The sequence below is a fragment of the Oryx dammah genome, unplaced genomic scaffold, assembly GCF_014754425.2.
Source record: "Oryx dammah isolate SB20612 unplaced genomic scaffold, SCBI_Odam_1.1 HiC_scaffold_22, whole genome shotgun sequence".
Classification (NCBI taxonomy): Eukaryota; Metazoa; Chordata; class Mammalia; order Artiodactyla; family Bovidae; genus Oryx; species Oryx dammah.
The window spans coordinates 2,860,586-2,883,280 of record NW_024070206.1 but is presented as its reverse complement, the minus strand read 5'-3'; the positions used below and the strand labels follow the sequence as shown (position 1 = coordinate 2,883,280).

At 41.5% G+C, this 22,695-nt stretch overlaps 1 protein-coding gene across 2 annotated transcripts; it reads right to left on the bottom strand.

Annotated features, from left to right (window-relative positions):
* Positions 1–17,814: 17,814 nt before the first annotated feature.
* Positions 17,815–21,679, bottom strand: MC4R (melanocortin 4 receptor). Of its 2 annotated transcripts, XM_040264279.1 has the most exons (2): positions 21,215–21,679; positions 17,815–21,038 (listed from the first exon to the last, which is right to left on the bottom strand). In XM_040264279.1, the coding sequence occupies exons 1-2, from the start codon at positions 21,271–21,273 to the stop codon at positions 20,294–20,296; spliced, it is 804 nt and encodes a 267-aa protein (XP_040120213.1). In that variant the 5' UTR covers positions 21,274–21,679; the 3' UTR covers positions 17,815–20,293. The 2 variants fall into 2 exon arrangements, with proteins under 2 accessions (XP_040120213.1, XP_040120212.1); XM_040264278.1 differs by having other exon boundaries at positions 17,815–21,679.
* Positions 21,680–22,695: the final 1,016 nt, after the last annotated feature.

Below are 22,695 nucleotides of genomic sequence, written 5' to 3'. Positions count from 1 at the left end.
GACCTTGGGTTGTTTGACTACCACACATGATGGATTTTCCAGGGTAGTTCCAGTTTCGAGACTGTACTTTGTAGCTTAAAACTTCTTTCCTATGTTTCCCGTTTCCTTTGTTAGTACTAAGCTGTCAAAGCCTGATAAAGGTATTATTAAAACAATTTTAGTGGTTAACCCTGATAACATTTCTTCTGATGACAAGAGTTTTGCTAGAACCCAGAGCATAAGAACTCTTCAGCAATTTGTTTTCTTTCAGATGCCAGAGCATTCCAGTTGGACATGTTGAGGCTTGAATGAAAGTTCAGTTGGTTACAGTTATAGAATTCATTTTTTCTTTGACTTCCTAAAGCTTAGATTTCTAAATCTGCCCCTAATCTCTTGGAAGAAAAAAAATGAGAAAGTCCAGTGTTATAGACTTGATAAAAAGAAAGTAGATAAATGATTTGTCATTGTAGTTAAAGCTGGAAAAGATCTTAGGAATTCCAGTTCAAACTCATAAAGTGAATTTGTTTTCTCACTTATAAGGGGTTTATCATAAATAGAATAAAAAATGAATGAAATAACTACTTTTTAGGGGTATGTAGTACTCTGACCTACATAGTTTATTTTAGTAATCAAAAATGGAATGCATACTTCTAAAACATGACCTCAGCTGGGTTGATAGAAAATGTGAGGTGAAAAGCAAACACCATATTTTAAAGATCATTTCATTATTTGTGAAAGCTGCATCAGGAAACAGCATATGCAGAAAACAGGATACGGCTTTCAACTAGAGTACATATATTTGAGTGGCTTTTCTCACTCTGACTGAATCAGAATTTTTAAAGCTTCTGTCATCTGTGCTTAAAGTATTTAAAAGAATTGTAAACATAAAATGTTAACTCTCTTCTCATTCTATTTAGGATATCATAGAATGAGAAGAGACCCATCTAGTAACGCTGAGTCAGAACACAGCTCCAGTATATTTGTACTGCCAAGGCTTATCCCAGAGGCTCCAGCATATTTGCCTCTGCAGTATTAGCAGCAACTCTTAGGCATTGATTCTTACTTCTCTCCTATTTATGACTGTGTAAAATCCATTTATCACTTATGCCACTTGCATACTTTTTGTTTTTTCATTCTCCTTTGTCCCAGGAGTCTGTCATCCTTAACCTGGAATGCCTTTTGGTTGGATAGGTCACCTCTTAAAATGCTCTTATTCGAAACAGCATCTCACTTTCCTTTCAAAGCAGTGTCTTCTTTCCTTCCTTCCTTCCCTCTCTCTCCCTCTCTTTTTCTCCTTTTCCCTCTTTCTTTCTGAGCTGTGAGTAAGCTAGATATTAGAAAATTATTCTTATTAAATTAATTTTAAAATGAAATGTGAATGACACATCATTTACCTAGCTGTTCTCTCTTCAAAAGGTTTTTCTCTAATAAAATATAATTATAAACAGAATTTTGGATAGAGAGAAATCTTGGGATGGACGCTTTTAAGTGACACCACTTAGTTTTCAGCTAATATTTGGCGTTGACGCTGAGAGCGCCAAGTCACGTTGGCAATCTTCAGAAAGCGCTGTCCTTACTTCCCATCTCCTTACAGCTGCCTTAGCCTTTCTCAGATGCTAATTAAAGCGGAAGAGCCTATATAAGAGCTGTCCAGAGAAAAATAAGTATGACTTGGAACTTTATTCTCTTTTTCAGCGTTGTTTACTTGGGAATAAATATACTGTATAGGTAAGACACTCTCTGCTGTAACCAACAGGACGTTCTTTGGTTAAAAAAAGTCCCGACTACTAAAAAGTCCTGACTACTAACGCTTATTAAGTGAAGAACATACTATCTCACACCGAAGAATTGATGCGTGCCGAAGAACTGATGCTTTTTAACTGTGGTGTTGGAGAAGACTCTTGAGAGTCCCTTGGAGATCCAGCAAGGAGATCCAACCAGTCCATCCTAAAGGAAATCAGTCCTGAATTTTCATTGGTAAGGACTGATGCTGAAGCTGAAGCTCCAATACTTTGGCCACCTGATGCAAAGAGCTGACTCATTTGAAAAGACCCTGATGCTGGGAAAGATTGAAGGCAGGAGAAGAAGGGGTTGGATGGCATCACCGACTCAGTGCACATGAGTCTGAGCTGCTCCAGGAGATGGTGAAGGGCAGGGAAGCCTGCTGTGCTGCAGTCCATGGGCTTACAAAGAGTCTGACATGACTGAGCGACTGAACAAGGGAACAGCAACATTATCTCACAGAATTGTTGTTATATAATTAGGGTGAGAGTAATAGGTATTCTTTATTGAGTTCGTGTTGTATGTCAGGTATTACTCTAAATACTTTACGTATTCTGACTCATTCTTGATAAGATTAAGGCAAGCATTATAATTTTCTCCATTTTACAAGGAAAGCACTGGGTTGTTCAGCCTCCAGACAGGTTAGTTCTGTGATCCAGGGGTGTCACCAAGGACCAGTTTCTTTCCATCTCTAGGATCTGTCATCTTTAAGGTATCGGTGGTTTCTCTCACACTGACTAACCTAGTTATTGCAAAATGAGTCTAACTATTCAAGGCATTATGTTCAGACAAAAATATATCAACAGTAAAATGAAGGACCCTTGTGACTTTGTGCCTATCGTTTTGATAGGGAGGAGATTCCTGTTCATCAGGACAGGATCACTTGTTTCTATTAGTCTTGGATGAGAGAACGCAGTTTCTGTAACTTGCTTAGACTGATTGTTTGGAATGAAATGGTTGTTGGGGAATGAATTACTATGATAACCGTACAATCTTCCATTGTAAGCTCTCAGGATAAGATTTCCAAATAGTGGGAAATCACTGTGGGAAAGGCAGAAATCTACAATCTCTTGGGTATAAATTCAGAATATTTAGAGAATTTCAAGGCTACTTTCAGCAAATTTTGATTTCATTTTACCTTGAGGCTCTTACTCAACTTGGTTTTGTTTGGTAACAGTCGCGTGTATAAGGGTTTATTTGAACTGCATTCTGTTAATTGTGTGGTTGCCATGCCACATAAATATTGTGTGTTATAAAAACTTAGATCACATTGTGTTGAGATGAAGTATATGTTGCCCTACACTAAACCCAGCTAACAGTCTGATGCTCCCGTAGCTCAGTCATCTTCTTGTAACAAACTAATTTAGAAGTGCTGTAATGAGGAATCTTCATTTCGGTGTACAGCAGGTGGTGGATCATTTGAAATTTCGGAGTGTGTGACTCATAAAGATGAATAAAGATGCAACTTGCACCAAATTCAATATACGGACATTTTTATAACACAGTTCAAACTCGGAAAACCTGAATTCTGTAATATTAGCTCTTCCCTTGGAGTTAGAACATCCACATCTATGTGTGGTAGAAAAGAAAATTAGACTGACTATGGATGAATTCCAACTGTCTTTAAATTAAACCAATGACCTCATTTGAAACTTCATGGGAAAAATTATAGAACTTTCTTGGACTTCCTACAATGAAGAGAAGTCTGGGCAGGTACTGTGCCTGTGAAACACCGAGGCGTACAACCTGTTCTCTATAGGAACCGCAGCCCAGTGGGACTATCACACTTCGATTTCCCCAAGATGCTGACCATATTTTATTATTTTCTTCAAGTGTTTCCTTTCCTCTAGTTTCTATTCCTCCAGGCAAAATACATTTTGTAAGTTGGTTCCCAGTGTTCTCTCTTCAGTTCCTAAAAGCTCCTGTATTTAAAAAAAAATTGTTTTTGAGAGTGGGAATGAATAGGGAAAGAATTTGGCCAACTGAATAAAAATTTGGATTTATTAAGACCATTGGTCACAAGTTCAAAGGAAGAGATAAATAATTGGCCCCAAGGAGACAGAAAAGCATAGACGTCTGCCCCGGGGCCTCTATTAAGGTGATTAGGCTTCACGACTTGTGGTCCTGCATGGCTGTGTTCGCTTTCAGGTTCGGAGAAGGCAATGGCACCCCACTCCAGTGCTCTTGCCTGGAGAACCCCATGGATGGAGGAGCCTGGTGGGCTGCAGTCCATGGGGCCGCTAGGAGTCGGACACGACTGAGCAACTTCACTTTCACTCTTCACTTTCATGCATTGGAGAGGGAAATGGCAACCCATTCCAGTGTTCTTGCCTGGAGAATCCCAGGGACGGGGGAGCCTGGTGGGCTGCCATCTATGGGGCCGCACAGAGTCGAGCATGACTGAAGCGACTTAGCAGCAGCAGCAGCAGCATTTTCAGTTTCCAGGAGAGAAAATCTAATGTGTCTGAGTTACAGCAGCCATGCCCATCTCCAGGCTTAATAGGGGTAGCCAGTAGCATTACTGAATGGTTGTTAAGGAAATCTGATGTGTGGCATTTTATCATCAACCACCCTGGGACACCACTTTTTGTTACATCGTCTTCTTTCTTTTTCATCTTCTCTCCTTTTCCTCTTTGCTTTTCTTCTTCCTTCTTTCGCTTTTTGTAATTCCTCACTTCCTTCTTTCTTATGTTGACTTTCATGCTGATATCCCTCTCTACATTTTCAAACTATTAGAGCATGTGATGACATAAACTTTTAATTAGCTTGGACATAGCTTCAAATATCCCAGCTATGTCCCAGGACCCAGAGTTATGGTCCTGGCTGGTTTTAGCTCAGTGAGACCCTGAGCACAGAATTGAGCCACATTGTGCCCTGACCTCCAGAATGGTATGATAGGAAATGAGTGTGGGTTGTTTTATTGTTGTTGGAGGATAATTGCTTTACAATGTTGTGTTAGTTTCCGCTGTTCAGCAACATGAATAGGCCAATATGCACACGGTACACGTGTATCCCCTCCCTCTTGAACCTCCCTTCCCCCCACCCCACCCCTCTAGTCATCACTGCAGAAGGGAGTGGCAGCGGGCTCCGGTCTTCCTTTTCTGTGCAGCGGCTTCCGGCTCGCTGTCTGCTTTACACACGGTGGTGGGTACGTCAGCGTGCCCCACCCCCTCCTCGCCTCACCTCTGCCCACAAGCCTGTTGTCCACCTTTGCGTCTCTGTCTGTGCCCTGCAAATACGTTCATCGGTACCATTTTTCTGGATTCTGCGTATATGTGTTAATATGTGATATTTGCTTTCCTCTTTCTGAATGCGTGTGGTTTTAAGTCACTAAAATTTTGGAAATGCATTTGCAGCGATAAAAAACCAAACACATGCCCTTGAACTCTCTGGTTTGTTTTTCCTCTAAAGGGGGATTTGTTGATTTTCTTGCTTGTGCCTTTGTTTACTGTTTCCTTGGTTACTACCCTTATTTTTATTGTACCCTTCTATCTACTTATTTTGAATATACTTCTCTTTCCTAGCTTCTCAAGATGGAGATTTAGATTAAAGCTTTTCTTCCCATCTATTATTAAGACTCTTTTATTTGGTTTTCAATTACTTGGAATTCAAGGCATCCTAGGGTTTCCCTGGTGGCTCAGATGGTAAAGAATCCGCCTGAAATATAGAAGATGTGGGTTCAATCCCTGTGTTGGGAAGATTTCTTGGAGAAGGGAATGGCAACCCACTGCAATAGTCTTGCCTGGAGAATCCCGTGGAGAGAGGAGCGTGGCGGGCTACAGTCCACGGGGTTGCAAAGAGGCAGACACGACTGGGTCTCTAACACTTTCTTTTCAAAGGTGCACTAATGGATAGACGCCAGCTGCGCAGCTTCCCAGTCTCCAGTGTGCGTGCGATTCACGCGGACACCTTGTTAAAATGCAGGTTCTGACTCAGTTTGGCGTGGGACCTAAGATTCTGTTTTCAACAAGCTCTCAGGAGATTCTGGTAATGTTGACTTGAGGACTAAGCTTTGAAAGTCAAGGGTCTCACAGCAGAAAAATCTACCAACAGCAAAAGGCAGAATTGCTTGTGTCAGAAGATAATTAGCTATACATAATTATATGAATCATCTTTTGATTTTTATTTTTCATGACTATTTTCTAGCTATTTCTATTTGGTTTTTTAAACTAGAATTTTAATGCATTAAGTTAGCTTTACATTCAAAATATATTTTGAAAATTCACTGGACTGACTTTTGTAACTGTGTTCTGGGTGGCCAGGAGCCCTAGAGCTCAGTTTCTTTCTCTATTATCATGTTCAGTTCAGAAGACTAAAAAGGAAACCCCAGGGCCCATGGGCCCTACTGCTAAGAATAAAATGTTGTGTGGGGTAAAATGAATTGTCTTTTCTCTTCTTTTGTTATGGTAAGAGCATTTAACATGAAATTTACCCTCCTAACAAATTTTTAAGTGCATAGTACATTATTGTTAACTAGAGACCCAACAGCGTATAGCTATTATTAATGAATACTGTAAGTTATAATCCTTATTTAATGGCCAAAAATCACTAATGAGCATGAATAAGTGCTTGGACAGGTGGAGAAGTAGGACCTCAGAGGGTCGTTCCTTAATCTTATTAGTGGGTGATTAAAAACATGAGAGCTGATGTCCAGTGTTTGCTGCAATGCTGCACCCGTAAGGGAAAACGGAAATTTAAAGGAATTGAGCAAAGGAGGTTGAAATGCATAAAACTCCGTGGATTCACTCTTGAGAGTGCTTGTGTATGCAGGAGATGTTATATCGAATGTGCAAATATTCTGTAAATTTTCCCCAAGCTGCCATTTCCCCAGTTCTCACTAATACTGCTCTAATATCTTTTGGGGGAATTCACCCACTTATCGTGGATTGGTGCTGCTTGGTGGAAGCCAATGGACGAATCCCATGAGCCTGGCTGCACTCAGTCATTTAGAGATGATTCCAGAGGCTGAATCCTACTACCTGGGCAGGAGACGCCTCTTCTTTCTCCCACAATACGATGTGAGAAGGAGGACTCTGAAACTGGCAGCCAGATTTTCGGTTATGAATGGAGACCTTAGAGCCTCTTGAAGACCACTGTAGCAGAGACGGTGGATGGAGCTCACTGTGTAGAAAGGAGATGAGAGAAACGGAGAGAAATTGAGTCCCAAATATATTACTTGAATTTCTGGAAAAAGTCTCACCAGAAACCATTCCTGTTTGTAAAATTTTAAAATAAGTGAGCAATAAATTGTCTTCATTTTAAAGCAGTTTAAGGCTGTAATTCCCATTTATCATCTTTGTCGTTCATTTAGTCATGTCCGCCTCCTTGCCACCCCATGGACGGCAACACGCCAGGCCTCCCTGTCTACGGGATTTTCCAGGCAAGAATCCTGGGGTCGGTTGCCATTTCCTTCTCCAGGGGATCTTCCTGATCCAGAGATCGAACCCGAGTTTCCTGCATTGCAGGCAGATTCTTTACCATATGAGCCACTAGGGAATCCCATCGTAGTCGTAAATGATAAGAATTGTTACAGTAGGTAAACTATAAGAGGAGATAATACATCTAACTCTGTACTGTGAAATTTTTGCATTTTTTTCATGGAATAAGTTAGATGAAAAAAATCTCAAGAAGAATCTAATGATAACAAAATTTCCCAGAGAATGTTACAGGTGGCCTGGGTTAAGAGGAAGGAGACCGGCTAGAAAAAATCTGAACTTTATAAGAGAAGAATGACTTGGGATAAAAAGATGTGAAGGGATGAAGACATCCAAGGGCGAGATGTCTGTAGCAGAAGGCACCTCATGGCAGGAACAACATCGGCCAGCACGCTCACCCGTCATTCTCTGTAACCTGAGGCTCTTTAAATCTTCAGGATGCTGAATTTGCCTATTTATCACTTTAAAACATTAAAGAAATAAAATTTGCCAGGCATGGAGTTGGTACCAACTTATTGGAGCATCCTGGATGTAGATTTTCTCTGGTTACTGGATGAAGGCAAGATCCTACAGAATTACAACACACTCATAAAATAATCCAGGTGCTTCAAGGCAAAGATCTTTCAAATACTGTTTCAGAACATGGTGTGACTTACTTTCAGAAAGTGCTACGAAAGTTTGGCCTCCTAGGGAAGGACTGGGATATTGAGAGAATCATCTCTTGGGGCAGAGAATTGTCTCCTGCTGCTATAAAAATGTTTCCCTCCTTTTCATGATGTACTGGGAACTGTGAGTATAGAACACTTTTCAAAAAGTAAAGTTTCACAGGCATCTAGCTATCCTTTCCTGTATGATAAATATTTTACCTGAAAACAATGGGAAAGGAATATTGTTGGCAAGTACCCTAGTGTTTCTAAATAAATATCCCCTGTTTCAGTCAGTTTAGTTCAGTTGCTCAGTCGAGTCTGACTCTTTTCGACCCCATGGACTGCAGCACGCCAGGCCTCCCTGTCCATCACCAACTCCCGGAGTTTACCCAAACTCATGTCCATCGAGTCAGTGATGCCATCCAACCATCTCATCCTCCGTCGCCCTCTTCTCCTCCCGCCTTCCATCTTTTCCAGCATCGGGGTCTTTTCCAATGAGCCCTTGTTTAGAAAGGACCATTTTTATCGTCTATGTTTCTGTGTAAAACCAAGAAACAAACAAACAAAATGAGAGGAGAAACATGTCCCAGTGAGTTTATACCATCTTTGCAAAGGAAAGAAAAAAAGGAATGAAAAGCCTGGTACAGTGGTGGCCAGGAATAGCCTGCAGAAACCCTTCTGTAGGTTAAGGGAACCCTACACTGATCTACCTTGCTCTCTGAAGGGACAAATGCCAACTCTGAAGCCCAGAATAACTGGGTAATTGGAGGATGTGGCCATTAGAGCAAGACCAGCGCTGGTCATTGACATCATATCTGTAATATACAATAGGCAACCCTCGTGTGCCACATTCTGTCTTTTGTTGCTCTAAAGTTTCCACCCCCTTGTGGTTAGTAGAATAATCAAATTAAGATCTGGCATCCCCCATTTCCTCCATCCTTAGGTTAAATTAATCCAGATCGCCTTGATTCATAAAGTTCCTTGACATGTTCAATTAATTTTCCCACTATGGTGCTTCCTGCCAAGTGATATGTGCCCTTCTATTCAATTTCTGACCATTCACTGATATTTGTGACTTGTTTCAAAAAATGACAGACTGCTGTGAAGAGTCTATATTGAAGTTTTTCTGGCTAATTGATCATTCTTCCTCTTAATGAGTCACTTTTTAAAAAATGGAAGCTGCCTGGTTTCTAAATCCCCAGCTGACACTTTCCCCCAGACCTGCGATATCAATGGACCACCTCTGCTAACTAGGCTTCTTAGAACTTCCTCCTCGAAACCTGTTTACTCTTGTTTTGAAGGTGATGACAAAACATTTCAGTGTATCCATGAGTAGCAGGATAAGTGTAATGGTTAACAACCCCATTTTGGGAAATTACTGACTTAAATGACGTAAACTTGTCTCAACTGGCCCATTTTCCATACCTCTGGACACCAATTTGTGTATGTGTATTTAGTAGTATAGGGATTTCCTTGGTGACTCAGCTGTAAAGAATCTGCTTGCCAATGCAGCAAATGTGGGTTCCATCCCAGGTTGAGAAGATCCTCTGGAGAAGGAAATGGCAACTCACTCCAGTTATCTTGACTGGAGAACCCCATGGACAGAGGAGCCTGGCAGGCTACAGTCCATGGGGTCACAAAAGAGTCAGACACGACTTAGGGAATAAACACCAACAGCATTTAATGGTGTACTTTAGAATTTTCTGTCACATTCTTTCATATTTTCCTTTAACGATGAAGCCTTCCTTAATATTCAGTGTTTAACTTAATTTTAGTCTCTGAATTTGATTAAATTCCTTTTATCTAAAGTAATTACATGAAGGTGAGATCGTATTTTCAAATGTTTACAATAAAATGCATTATGTATTTAGCAAGATATCTAAATACAAAATGTAGCAATATAATGCAGGACCAATTACCAAAGTGTCAAAATGAATAAATCAAGCAAAAACAAGCAGCCTGATGACGTCCACTGAGGCCGTCTCTGTGCTAATAGAGGAAGAGACGGGAAGTGATGATGCCCACCAGTGTTTGTTGGGTGTGGTTATGTGCTGAGCCTTCTGCTTTCCTTCTGGGGGAGACTTTTAGTAAAAGGGCAGTTAAGCTGGGATCTTATCTAAGCGCTATCTTCTGTCATGCCTGGCCACGTGTGTGTGTGTGTGTCTGTGCGCGCGCTGACATACCCTTACTTTGTCTCATACATTTCTTGCAGTCGCATTGGTTCTCACCAATGCCTGAGAAGGCTGATCCTCCCTTTCCTGCTGCAGAGAATACAGAGCAGCAGGCGATTTCTGCAGCCTCTGTAGGGTCCTGAAATTTACCGTCCCTGGCAGCTGGGCCCAGCTCTCTGGTTTGATATATAGGCTGGCCTGAGTCAGAAAGACGTTCACTCCAGCCAGGAATGATGGACTTGTCCTCAGGGATGTTAGCTCTACACAGAAAAGGGTGAGTCTGCCCAGATCTTTCCTAGAGTCGCTGACCCCAGATGGGCGCTCAGCTGGTCGCTTTCCCTCTGAGGTAAGGGAGGTGTTGGCATTTCAAATTCACCTCCTGAAGATTGGGAATGTACAGTTCTGAAGTAGAGCTCTTCACAGCTACTTCTTGGTGTAACTAGGAAAAAAAAAATGACTCAGAAGAAAAGGCAACCATTTACAGAAAATCATGAGAAAATGATTTAGCTGTACTACTGCGAGTGTTCGGGAAGTATTTGGTGTTTTCAGCCTGTTAGTCTGTTCTGGTTCTTTGCCCCTGCGTAGGACCTTCCTTGACTGAAGCGAGTCCATTTTGAGGAAATTGTCTCTTGGTTTCATGTGCCCTGTTCTCTTCCCTACAGCTTGTTAGTAGAAGAGTCTGTGCTTTTTCTACACACTTTGCTCTCTCATTCTACTTCTGTGTCTCCATGTGAGAAGAAAAACATCTGGTATCTGCCTCAGGATTTTACTGGCAATTCACTCTTCCTCTCATGTCTTCTATTTTTTCATCTTGTCGTCAAAACCTTCGTCATCTTGGCAATTCTTTTCTCAAATGAAATATACTAGATTTCTGCTGCTGCTAAGTCACTTCAGTCGTGTCCGACTCTGTGCGACCCCATAGACGGCAGCCCACCAGGCTCCCCCCCGGCCCTGGGATTCTCCAGGCAAGAACGCTGGAGTGGGGTGCCATTGAAAACATTTCTGAACAGCGTTTCATGTCTTCCTTTACTGAAATGATGGACAAATTGTCCCGTAGACTCCCTCCTCCCTTGAGTTCAGTTGTATCTCCTTTTGTAGTTTTTCTTTTACCCTGTGACTGTGACTTCGTGACCTACTCCTTGTTAACTAACCCCTTAAGTGGGTTTCCCTGGTGGCTCAGATGGTAAAGAAACTGCCTGCAAAACAGAAGACCCAGGTTTTGTCCCTGGGTTGGGAAGATCCTCTGGAGAAGGAAAGGGCAACCCACTCCAGTATTCTTCCTGGGAAATCCCACAGATAGAGGAGCCTGGCAGGCTGCAGTCCACGGGGTCACAGAGGGTGGGAAACAGCTAAGCACAAACACAAAGCACGGAACCCCTTAAATACTGCTAGGACAATAACAGGGCATCCAGACTTAGCTTTTTTCCTACTATTTTTATACATTCCTTCATTTCTTCATCAAATATCTACTGAGCTCTTTTTATAGATGTGCTCCAGGATATGTACTAGGGGGAAGTTACTGGACATATTTTAATGATAAGGCCAATAATATATCTGGATCCAAAAGCGGGTGTAAGACAAAGAGAAATTAATTAGTGGTGACTCCAGAGGTTCTGGTCGGATCAAGTGGAGGGACCCAGTTTCATCATCTGATGTTGGCGAAGCAGTGAAAGGAGATGTCTTAGGTAGACAAACCAGTGGCTCAAAATAGATTTGTAAGTTTAGGATCTGCTATGGTTTGCGTTGTGCTTCCCACGTGGCTCAGAGATACAGAGTCTGCCTGCCAATGCAGCAGATGGGGCTTCCCAGGATCGGGAAGAGCCCCTGGAGGAGGAAACGGCAACCCTCTCCAGTATTCTTGCCTTCGAAATCCCATGGACAGAGGAACCTGGCGGGCTACAGCCCATGGGGTCTCAAAGAGTCAGAGCTGACCAGCGACAGAGCAGGCATGCATGCAAAATTCACATGGTGGAGTGCTGATGTGGAGGTATTTAGAGAGGGAATCTTTGGGAGGTAAATAAGTCAGGAAAGCAGAGCTTCCACGATGGGGTTAGTGTCCTTATAAAGAGAGAAGAGGCTAGTGATGATGCAGGTAGGAAGGAGCCATCGGCAACCAAGAAGGATGCTCTGAGCAGGAGCTGAACTGGCTGGCACATTTATTTTGGGCTTCTCAGCCTCCAGAAGCGGGAAAAACAAATGTCTGTTGTTCAGGTCACCCAGTCTATGGTAGTTTATTAGCGCAGCCTCAACTGAGATAGAATTTGTTTTAGAAAGCCAGGCATAGATGTTCAAAAATAGTTGAAGTGATCTAAATCGAAGATATATGGTTGGGGGCCTTCAAAATAGTCTATCACTATTCAATGCTTTGAGACTGGTTGAAATGACCAAAGAGAAGAGAACAGTACTAAATACTAAGTTATGGAGGGTTCCGCTTTTAGGGGTTTGGGGGAAAAAAGGAGGAATCTGCAAAAGAGACTGAGAAGATACTTTTGAGGTAGGAGGAAAACCAAGGGTTTTGCTGACCTGTGAGCCAAACACAGTAGGCAAGAGGAAGTTATCTACAAGTTAAAGTTTGTGTTGGTCTAAATAAAATCAGGAGAAAGAAACACCCTGATCATTGGATTTAATCATTAGAAGCATCTTGGTTATGTTAGTAAGAACAGCTTTAGTGCGAGTGTTGTGGATGAAGGCTCCACCAGAATGAGGTCAGGAGACAGCGGGAAGAAGGCATTGCAGGATTGCAAGACATATTGAGGAATCACTCACCTCCTTATCTTCCACTATCTCTATACCTGCTCAGGATTATCACACTTATATGCATATCCTTCGGTGGAATATCACCCAGCCATAAAAAAGAATGAGATAATGCCATTTGCAGTAACATGTATGGACCTAGAGATTATCATACTAAGTGAAATAACTTAGAGAAAGACAAATATCATATGGTATCACTTACAGGTGGAATCTAAAAAAGTAATAAACACACTTATTCCATACCCTGCTCCTCTGTCTATGGGGATTCTCCAGGTAAGAATAACTGGCATGGGTTGCCACGCCCTCCTCCAGAGAACGTTCCCAACCCAGGGTTCAAACCCAGGTCTCCCGCATTATAGGTGGATTCTTTACCATCTGAGCCACCAGGGAAGCCCATTTGAGAAAATATAGCTAGACCTACAGACATAGAAAATAAATTTGTGATTACCAAAGCAGAAAAACTCAGGGGAGGGAGGGATAAGTTAGGAGTTTGGAGTAACAGGTACACACTGCTGTATATAAACTAGATAAGCAACAAAGACCTACTGTACCACACAGGGAACAACATTCCCTATCTCGTAATAACCTATCATGGGAAAAAAAATCTGTTTTACTGAATCACTTTGTTGTCCACCTGAAACTAGTTCAACATTATAAATCAATTATATTTCAACTTAAAAAATTTATATGTATTTCCCAGACTTCTCTGAGCCTGGTTTTTGTGTAGGTTTCTCAAAAAAAAGCCCACCAAATCCAAATAAATCAATAATGTCTTTGTCTTCCTGTTTTGTTCAACAAGAACTGTAAATCCATGAGTCAGCTTTCTTTCCATTTTGCTCCTTTGTACATACGGGCAGGCCATTCCCCTGTGTCAGGCTTCACGTACCTGACGTGTTTTCAAAATCTCACTTGTTTCATTTAATCTTGGAAGTAAAACACAATGTGACTGAACTTTTGAGTTTCTGTTCCCTTGAGACTGATGAAATGATGAAAAGGTACAGAGAGTAAAAAGAAGTCAGATCTGTGTCGGTGAACACTTTGTTTCAGCCACATTGAGTTTTAGGTGAAAATACATTGATGTAGAACGTTGAGATGTGACGGCTTAGGGGGAGATGAGAGGTTGGGCAGAGGCGGAAAACGCAGAGGTTTTCTTTCTGATATTGACAGTAATTAGCCAACAGCTATGGCCGGTGGACGGGCTTCCTGGCGGCTCAGTGTTCAGGAATCCACCTGCAGTGCAGGAGATGCAGATTTGATCGCTGGGTCAGGAAGATCCCCTGGGGTAGGAAAGGGCAACCGGTATTCTCGCCTGCAAAATTCCATTGACAGGAGAGCCTGGTGGGCTCTAGTCCATGGGGGTGGCAAAAGAGTCAGACATGACTTAGTGACTAAACAACAACAACGGCAACATAGCTGGTAGGTACAAATCATGACCGGAGCATAATTTTCAATATGTGTAAGCAAAAATCACAAAAAGAATTACCCTCAAGCCTTCTTGCTTTCTTCCTGGTAGAATGAAATCCCCAGGGTGCTATGAGATTCATAGAAACCCCACATGTGTTGTTTCTTAATGGGGTCATTTTGAAACTTCAACATTACAAATAAAATGTATTTTAAATTAAAGAGTTAAACTTTTCACAGATGAAATTTTAGCCTAAGTGTTTTCTTTTCCCTCAAGTGGAATTATGACCAAATTTATTGTTTTATTTTCCCTTTTAGATTTCATTCAATGTTGGTTTAAATTTAAAAGTGAAATTTCTAACTGTTTAGAATGTTAGGTTTAGAAATAAAATCATAACAGTGTTATTAGCAGCTGAGCCCCATATAAAACCTCTCTGAATAGATCACTGATTGAGTTGCTGAAATCTTCCATTTGGCTGTATTTGAGGGGCTTCCAGGTGTCTCTTGTCAGTGAAAACACAGTTAATAATAGTACATTCTGATTACTAACTTCATTAACCCAGGACCCAATTCAACCATGACGATCATAGATCAAAGCTCTTCTCTTTTTCTCCTCCCTGAAGTGCTAGAAATCCTTTATGTGAATTATACAAATATAGTTTTATATGTTCCCTCTCAGTAGGCACATTACAAAGTAAATGCATTGTATTCATTTAATTTTCTTAAAATATTGAAAATTTAGAAAATTTTATTATATGTCATTTATTTCTAAGTTTGAAGCATATGGGAAACCCTTATAAAGTATACATTAAACCATTATTCAACACAAGAATTAGAATAGTACTGAAGCCATCGAAAAAACGTGCGTCTTCCTGCCCAAATCCACCCACTGCTGCTGCTGCTGCTGCTAAGTTGTTTCAGTGGTGTCCGACTCTGTGCGACCCCATAGACGGCAGCCCACCAGGCTGCCTCGTCCCTGGGATTCTCCAGGCAAGAACACTGGAGTGGGTTGCCATTTCCTTCTCCAAATCCACCCACTAGCTGCCTTGAATCATTTTAGAGTGTTCAAAATTTCTTTATACCTAAAATAATAAACATAGAGATTTATTTTGATTTGCTTCACTTGAGAAATAAATAAATGAAATGGTGAAAGCAGATTTGAATGGATTCTTGCCTCTCCATGCTAGGGCAATGAGGCTAGCCAAGTGAATATCATAATTTAATTTCTAGGGTTTAAGCTCTGATAACCTTTTAAGCGCAGTTTGAATAACAGATACCTATAGTGACAAGCTCTTTAGTACCAGATCATTTCAATAGACTGTGCATTTGTCCTTAACTATAAGTTGGGGCTTCCCAGGGGACGCTAGCGGTAAAGAACCCCCCTGCCAATACAGAGACACAGGTTTGATCCCTGGGTCTCCAGATCCCCTGGAGGAGGGCATGGCAGCCCACTCCAGTATTTTCTCTTGGAGAATCCCATGGGCAGAGGAGCCTGGCAGGCTACAGTCCATAGGGTCACAAAGAGTTGGAAATGACTGAAGCGTCTTAGCACCCACACATATGATAAGACAGTGGGTATTATCTTCATTTCACGGTTTAGACTATAGATGCTCAGGAAACTTGCTCAAAGTTCTGGAGCTCGTAAATCAAATTTGAACCCGGTGTTCCCCTAGTCCAAATGCTGTGTGCTCTTTTTATTTGCAAGCATATGCTTGGATCAATACATGATAAACTAATAACTGAGCATCAAGATGTGACTATAACTTAATCACTTATGATTCTTTTTAAAGGGTTTACACTTAATATCAACAATATCAGTTTAGATAATGTTATTCTACTAATACAAATTGATGGCATAAAGTTTAATCCATTAATCTTTGAAGAAATGGGCTGATTGGTTATTTCATGTTTAGAATATTATCTTTCTATTTAGCCTTTTCCGGTATTGAATGTGGCCCTGCAAATTTTAAAACAGTTAGTACTATTAAGGATAAAAAATTAACTTTTTAAAATACAGGTATGCCTGTGTATTCTCTATGTTTAAATATACCCATTTATACCCCCGCAAATTCTGTCAAATTCAAGAAAACTATAAAATTTAAAATAAATTAAAAAATTGTTTGCCTGCATTGGGTCTTAGTTTTAGCATGTGGGATCTAGTTCCCTGACTAGGAATCGAACCTGGGCTCCCTGCATTAGGTACATGGAATTTAACCACTGCACCACTAGGGAAGTTCCTCAAAGATAGCTTAGGAAAACATATGATTAAGCCCAAGGCATATGTGTATTTTCTAATAATGCTGAGAGAGAGCAAAACCGACAAGTCTTCGTTCATCCATGAGTTTGTTTGTATACTTGGTATTCCTAAAAGTACTAATAATCGCTGTTTTTGAGTGCCTATATTTATTGGGCACTGTCGTGTTGAGCTTTAATCTTTGATCTGATAATTGTCTTTTCTCCTTTGAAAAGACAGGTATTATTTTGCACATTAACAATGAGAAAGCTAACCCAACACAATCTCACAGCTAAAAAGTGATGTAACCATAATTCAGCCATAGGTTATGTGATTGAGGAAACTGTCCTTGTCTACAAAAGGAGGCTCGTAAAATTTGGTGCAGGAAAATCCAGAGTCAGGAACTGGCTCTTAAGTTTTGATGCTGCCAATGATTTCACATGTGAGGTCAGACAGTCTCTCTGAGTCTTAGAGGGTTAGATGAGATGATATCTAATATCTGTTCTGGCTCAAAACTAACTTCTCTTCTATCTACTCTTGCTCTACAAATCATTGGTAATTTGGCGATTACACTGTCATCAGCACCTTTTTGTTGGAATGCTTATGTGTACTTCTAAAAAATAATCAAAATATGTTCATTGTAGCAAATTTACATAATAGAAACACCCTCTGTAAAGAAAGTAAACAAGCTCCTTCATATCATCGCCCAAGAATAATGACTACTGATTGTTCATGAGTTACTGGAAGTAATATACAGGAGGTATATAAGTATATTGGTGGTACTTTAGATAGCTAGTATCATAGTAAATATTCGCTTTTGTGTATTCCTTGGAGGAGCTTGGTAGGCTGCAGTCCATGGGGTCACCAAGATTCGGACACGACTGAGCGACCTCCCTTTCCCTTGTTAACACAAAACAGAAGTTGGTACTTATTTACATGTTATTAAATAATTCTTCAGAAATGTTTTAGTAATTTCAAAATATTTAGTTTGGGCCAGAAAGACTTTTTTTCTGAAGTAGGTGATGACTATTGTAGCCCGGAGTCATGGTAGGTACCTGCCAGGTGAACAAAAGTGCAAGATAAAAACCTTGTTCACGCAAGTTATGGCAATTGTTATTTGACTTTTTAAATCAATGTCTTGAAAATCACTTCTATCACCAATAAAAGATTATTTCTAATAGGATTTATACTTCATTAAATTTTCTGGTGAAAATTTCAATAAAGGTATCTGATGCTGCTCACTTTTTACATTTCGAGTATATACCCCTGACCAGCATTTGGTAAATGCTAACTAACCCCCCTTAGCAAAATATTAAAGGATCAACACATATATCACAGTATTTATACTGAAGCTTTTTAAAGGTTCATTCCTGCTCCTTGGTGTAAAATAAAGACTTATGTCCACACACAAGTGTTTGTAGCAGCTTTATTCACAATTGCCAAAATCTGGAAGCAACCAAGATGTTCTTCTGTAGGAAAACAGATAAACTATATGACATTCATACAACTAAATACTATTCAATACCAAAAAGAAATCAGCTACCAAACCATAAAAATATCTGAAGGACTCTTAAATGCATATTATCAAGTGAAAGAAGCCAGTCTGAAGGTTATATAGTGTATGGTTACAACTATAGGACATTCTGGAAAAGGCGAAACTATTGCAACAGTAAAAAGGTCACTGGTAGCCAGCGGGTAGGAGGAAAAGAGGGGGGAATAGGTGGAACACAGAGGATTCTTTAGGCAGTGAAACAATTGCCAATGACATTGTCTGCCAAAGCACGTGGAATGCACGATACTTACGAATGAACCCTAATGTAAACTATGGACTTTGAGTGATAATGATGTATCCCCCTGGGATAATCTTGGTTTTACTGGAGAAAGAAGAAGAAACATCACAGAGGAATGTTTGGAGAACAGGAAAAAATGAGAAAGGCATAGTCTCAGCACGTAAAGAAGCAGAAGCCTGATACTGGGCCCTGGGCACGTAGGGGAGGGGCGCCGGGCACACGGGGCTCTTGACTAACACTCCCCCCATCCCTGTAAACTGCTCCAGGAGGAAGTGCTGGAGGCAACATGCGGGAGGCTGACTTCCTGTCAGTGACAGAAGTGGGCTGGTCCTCAACAGACCGGGCAGCATCTAAAATGACCCCGGCTGGAGAAGCAGAGGGGACTGGAAGGACAGCCCCCACAGAAAGTGGGGGTGCTTCTAGCTCTCTTCCATGTCTCCAGTTTCCGGGGTTCCTCACAATCACGTGAAAGAATGGACAGAAGAGCAGCAAAGACAGAAACACCTGCCGTGTCCCGCCACAACGTGGGGTCTCTTTAGATATAATTTAAAGCCTCGCACATTTTTATGTAAAAATAGAGCCATTGCAGTGAATCAGGCTTCAGTATCACCTTTCATGTGTAAGCTTTCATCTTACTATTAAATTTTAAAGTAGTGTTTCCTCGTCAGTACTGACAGTGCTTCTCAGGACTTGCTGTCAATATGCAAAACATTCAGAAATTTGAATTAAGCAGTACCTTGACATGTTATCTCTGCCCATGAGCATCTGAGGAGACTATAAGTAAATCAAAAGGTAATTCACTGGTACATTTCTCAAAATACATGCAAGTTGGAAAGTACAGATTTTATTGTTCAGTAGACAAATCTGTGGCATTATTTTGGAGCAAAGCAAGTATTTCTCTCTAAAATATAGTTGTGGAAGGCTAGTTTATGTCATGATGTCCTCTGGGGTTCAGGTCAGGCTTTTTTCCCTATTTATAACATTCTAGCACCAAGAGTTCCCTTCTTTTAAATTTTTACAAATATTGCCTGAAATCCTTATGCTATAGATTTAGTCTTCAAAGCTAAAATCCTTGCTAATGAGTACATAAAGTCCAGTTCAAAAAATAAGTAATAGGGAAATAGTAAGTCACTTGCCTGTGGAAAGTGAAAGAACTCAGCATGAATCGTGTCGTTCTTTAGGGAGCAGAAGCCAGATCTCAGTGGGGCATCACCTGTTCTAGACATTTCAGCAGGCTCTGGGGCCCTGGTTAAAGGGACAGGAAGACCTTGTTCTCTGTCTTTATTAGGGGCAGTTGTACACAGTTTGATATCAGGAAGTTTAGCTTGCCTTGTTAATTTAGATTTCCCAGAACACTTGGGTCCTCATAGCTGCTATTTTTTTTCTTTGTTAAATCCCAAACTGAATTGCCTGTGAGGAATATCAGATTCTTTGCTTGAGCAAATTAATCTCTCTGTCTCTGAGAAACACACATAGTTTTCTGACTCAAAATATCCCCCCTCCTTTTTTTTTTTTTAAGTAACTGTTTTTGTCCCAGTAGAAGTTTCATTTCAACTTCTGCACAGGAAGAATGAATGAGCAAGTCTTATTAAATCACCTGAAATTTCAGCTTGTTTTTTTTTTTTATGATTAAGCAATATGTTCTCAATATTTCTCCCCTAAATACTAAAATAAAATTTTTATACTTCAGTGTTGTAAAGTATAACATAAAAAACCACTTAAGAGAATATACTTAATGAAGCTGTGATTTCCCTGTTATAAAAACAAGCAAAGTGTCACATCCTTGTAAATCACAAGAAGGAAACACTGTTAAACTCCTCATAAGGACTTTTTCTTCTTTTTTTATAAATCCATAGTGCCTATAACCTGTGATGTGGATTCACATTTTACAGCCAGAAAGTAGCATGACATTAAAAATACAGCAAGACTGGGCACTGTTTCACATCAGAAAAAATCACAAACTTCAACTGATACAATAGAATTTTTCACTCCATGCCCTACACAGAAGGACAAGCTGTGGCTGATACAGACTGTTCAGATTGTACATATGAGAAGGAGAAGGTCTCTTAAGCTTGGGTTCAGCATCGCAGTTTGTCCCCATTTAATATCTGCTAGACAAATCACAGAGGCCACCCAGAGGAGAGCAGCAAATGATCTCTTTGAAGGTTTTCCTCAGTTCCTGGCTCCGCAGGGCGTAGATCAGAGGGTCGATGACGGAATTACACATGATCAGAATGAGATACAGGTTAAAGTGAGACATGAAGCACACACAGTAGGGGTTCTGGGGGCAGGAGATGTAGAATATCAGGTGCAGGAAGAAGGGGGCCCAGCAGACAACAAAGACCCCGATCAGGATGGTCAGCGTGATCGCCCCCTTCATGTTGGCGCCCTGGCGGATGGCGCCGGTACCTGGCAGGACCGCGATCCTCTTAATGTGGAGTCTGGCCAGGAGGAACATGTGGACGTAGAGAGACGCCATGAGAGCCAGCATGGTGAAGAACACGGTGATGAGGCAGATGATAACAGCACTGCTGTCTGAGTAAATGATGAACAAGACGCCCGACACCGTGCAGGCCGCCCAGATGGCACTGATGGTGATCGCCACCCGCCTCACCGTCATGATGCTGTGGTACTGGAGCGCATAGAAGATGGTGAAGTACCTGTCCACCGCGATCGACAGCAAGCTGCAGATGGAGGCGAGCAAGGAGCTGCAGATCACCGAGTCAATGACATTGTCAATATTCACCGTGAAGCTCTGCGCGTCCGTGTCTGTGCTGTTCAGCAGCGTGATGACAATGGTTTCCGACCCGTTGGAAACGCTCACCAACATGTCAGCCACAGCCAGGCTGCAGATGAAAAAGTACATGGGTGAGTGCAGGTTCTTATTCTTGGCGATGGCCGCAATCACCAGAATATTCTCCAACAAGCTGATGACCCCCAGAGTCACAAACACCTCCGGAGAGACAAAGAGCTGCTCATAGCACCCCCCGTCCGAGTAGCCTTTTGCCAGGGACTCACTGACATTGGTGGGCAGTCCGTGGCCGCTGCGGTTCCAGGAGTGGAGAGAGGTGTGCATTCCATGGGGCTGGGTAGAGTTCATCTTGGATTCAGGTCCCCTCTGGACTGACTGAACCTCCCGGGTCCGGCAGCCTCAGCGCCTTTCTCCAGTCTTGACTTGCCCCAAACGAAAGTTAGGTGGCCGAGAGGGGCATGCCTGCTGTGAATAAACGTCCCGTGCTCCGGAGCTGGAGAGGAAGTTTTCAGTCTCTTTCAGGTGCGGCTCTGGTCGGCATCACTTGGAAATCTTAGGCTGCAAGATGCTCCGTCTCCGTCGAGCCTGCCGCTTGCTTTTTTGTTCTCCCTCCCACTTCAACTTTAGTCGGAGGCATGCAGGTCTTTGCAGAATGATTTGCCTGATGGCTGCGCTACGGCTGGGAGCCGGCTCTGTGTGCGCATGCTCTCATCAGCTGCCTCGCAGAGGTACCGGTTCCGAACCTGAAGCTTTGCTTTGAGTGTCAGAAGCTGCTGCTGATTTTTATGGTGTGTGAAGGGGAAAAAAAAAAAAATGCTCAGAGTGACTCCTCCTCTGCTTCCTTCTGACCAATCCGAGTCCAGTGGGGTCTGTGAGACACCCGCGACGGTCCAGAGACACAAACTGCAGGCAACCCCAATTCAGAGGCAGAAGCCTGTGGAGTCAGGCAGCCAGCAGGATGTGAGAGGCTAAATTTCCCCTGCAAGTTCTCAAGGAAAGCAACTTGGTTCCCAGAGGACATTCTCTGGGATCACAACAAGCCATGCTGAGGCACCCAGGTTTATCCTGCTTAAAGGCGGGGCGCGTGTGTGTTCCTGAATTAGACGCACTGCCTTTTCTTGAACAGGGAACGCTCCCTAATGCTCTATGGTAACCAAAATGGGAAGCAAATACGAAAAAGAGGGGGTATGTGTATACATGTCTGATTTGCTTTGCTGCACAGCAAAACAAAACAAAACAAAACAAAAAACCATAAAAAACAACATTGTGAAAAAAAAAACCAAAACCTGAATCCAATAAAAATGAAAAAAAAAAAAGAGAAGAGATACACTGCCTTTTTGACCAGGACATTGAATTTATTTACCCTCTCAATTTCTCTGAATTGAGAAGAAAGGCAGTCACGCTTCAGTTTGAGACAGCTGACACACAGAATATTTAATAATGCAGGAGACTATGCGGTGGATGCAAGGACTAGACAGGCAGTCACAGTTTATACCAGGGCTCAGAAGGAGTTAATTCCCTATGCACTAAGATCAGCTATTTCTCCATTGCAGAATTTCTTTTTTCATAGCTGGAAAAGTTTTATTTTCATTTATGACATTTAAAAACCATACAGTATTAATGTAAACAATGATTACTTTGAACTCAGAAAGAAAAAAATCAATAGCCAGGCAACACTCAGGTTTTTAAAGCATTATTAAGGTGTAATTGAAATACAAAGCTTACACATATTTAAGGCATACATTTTAATA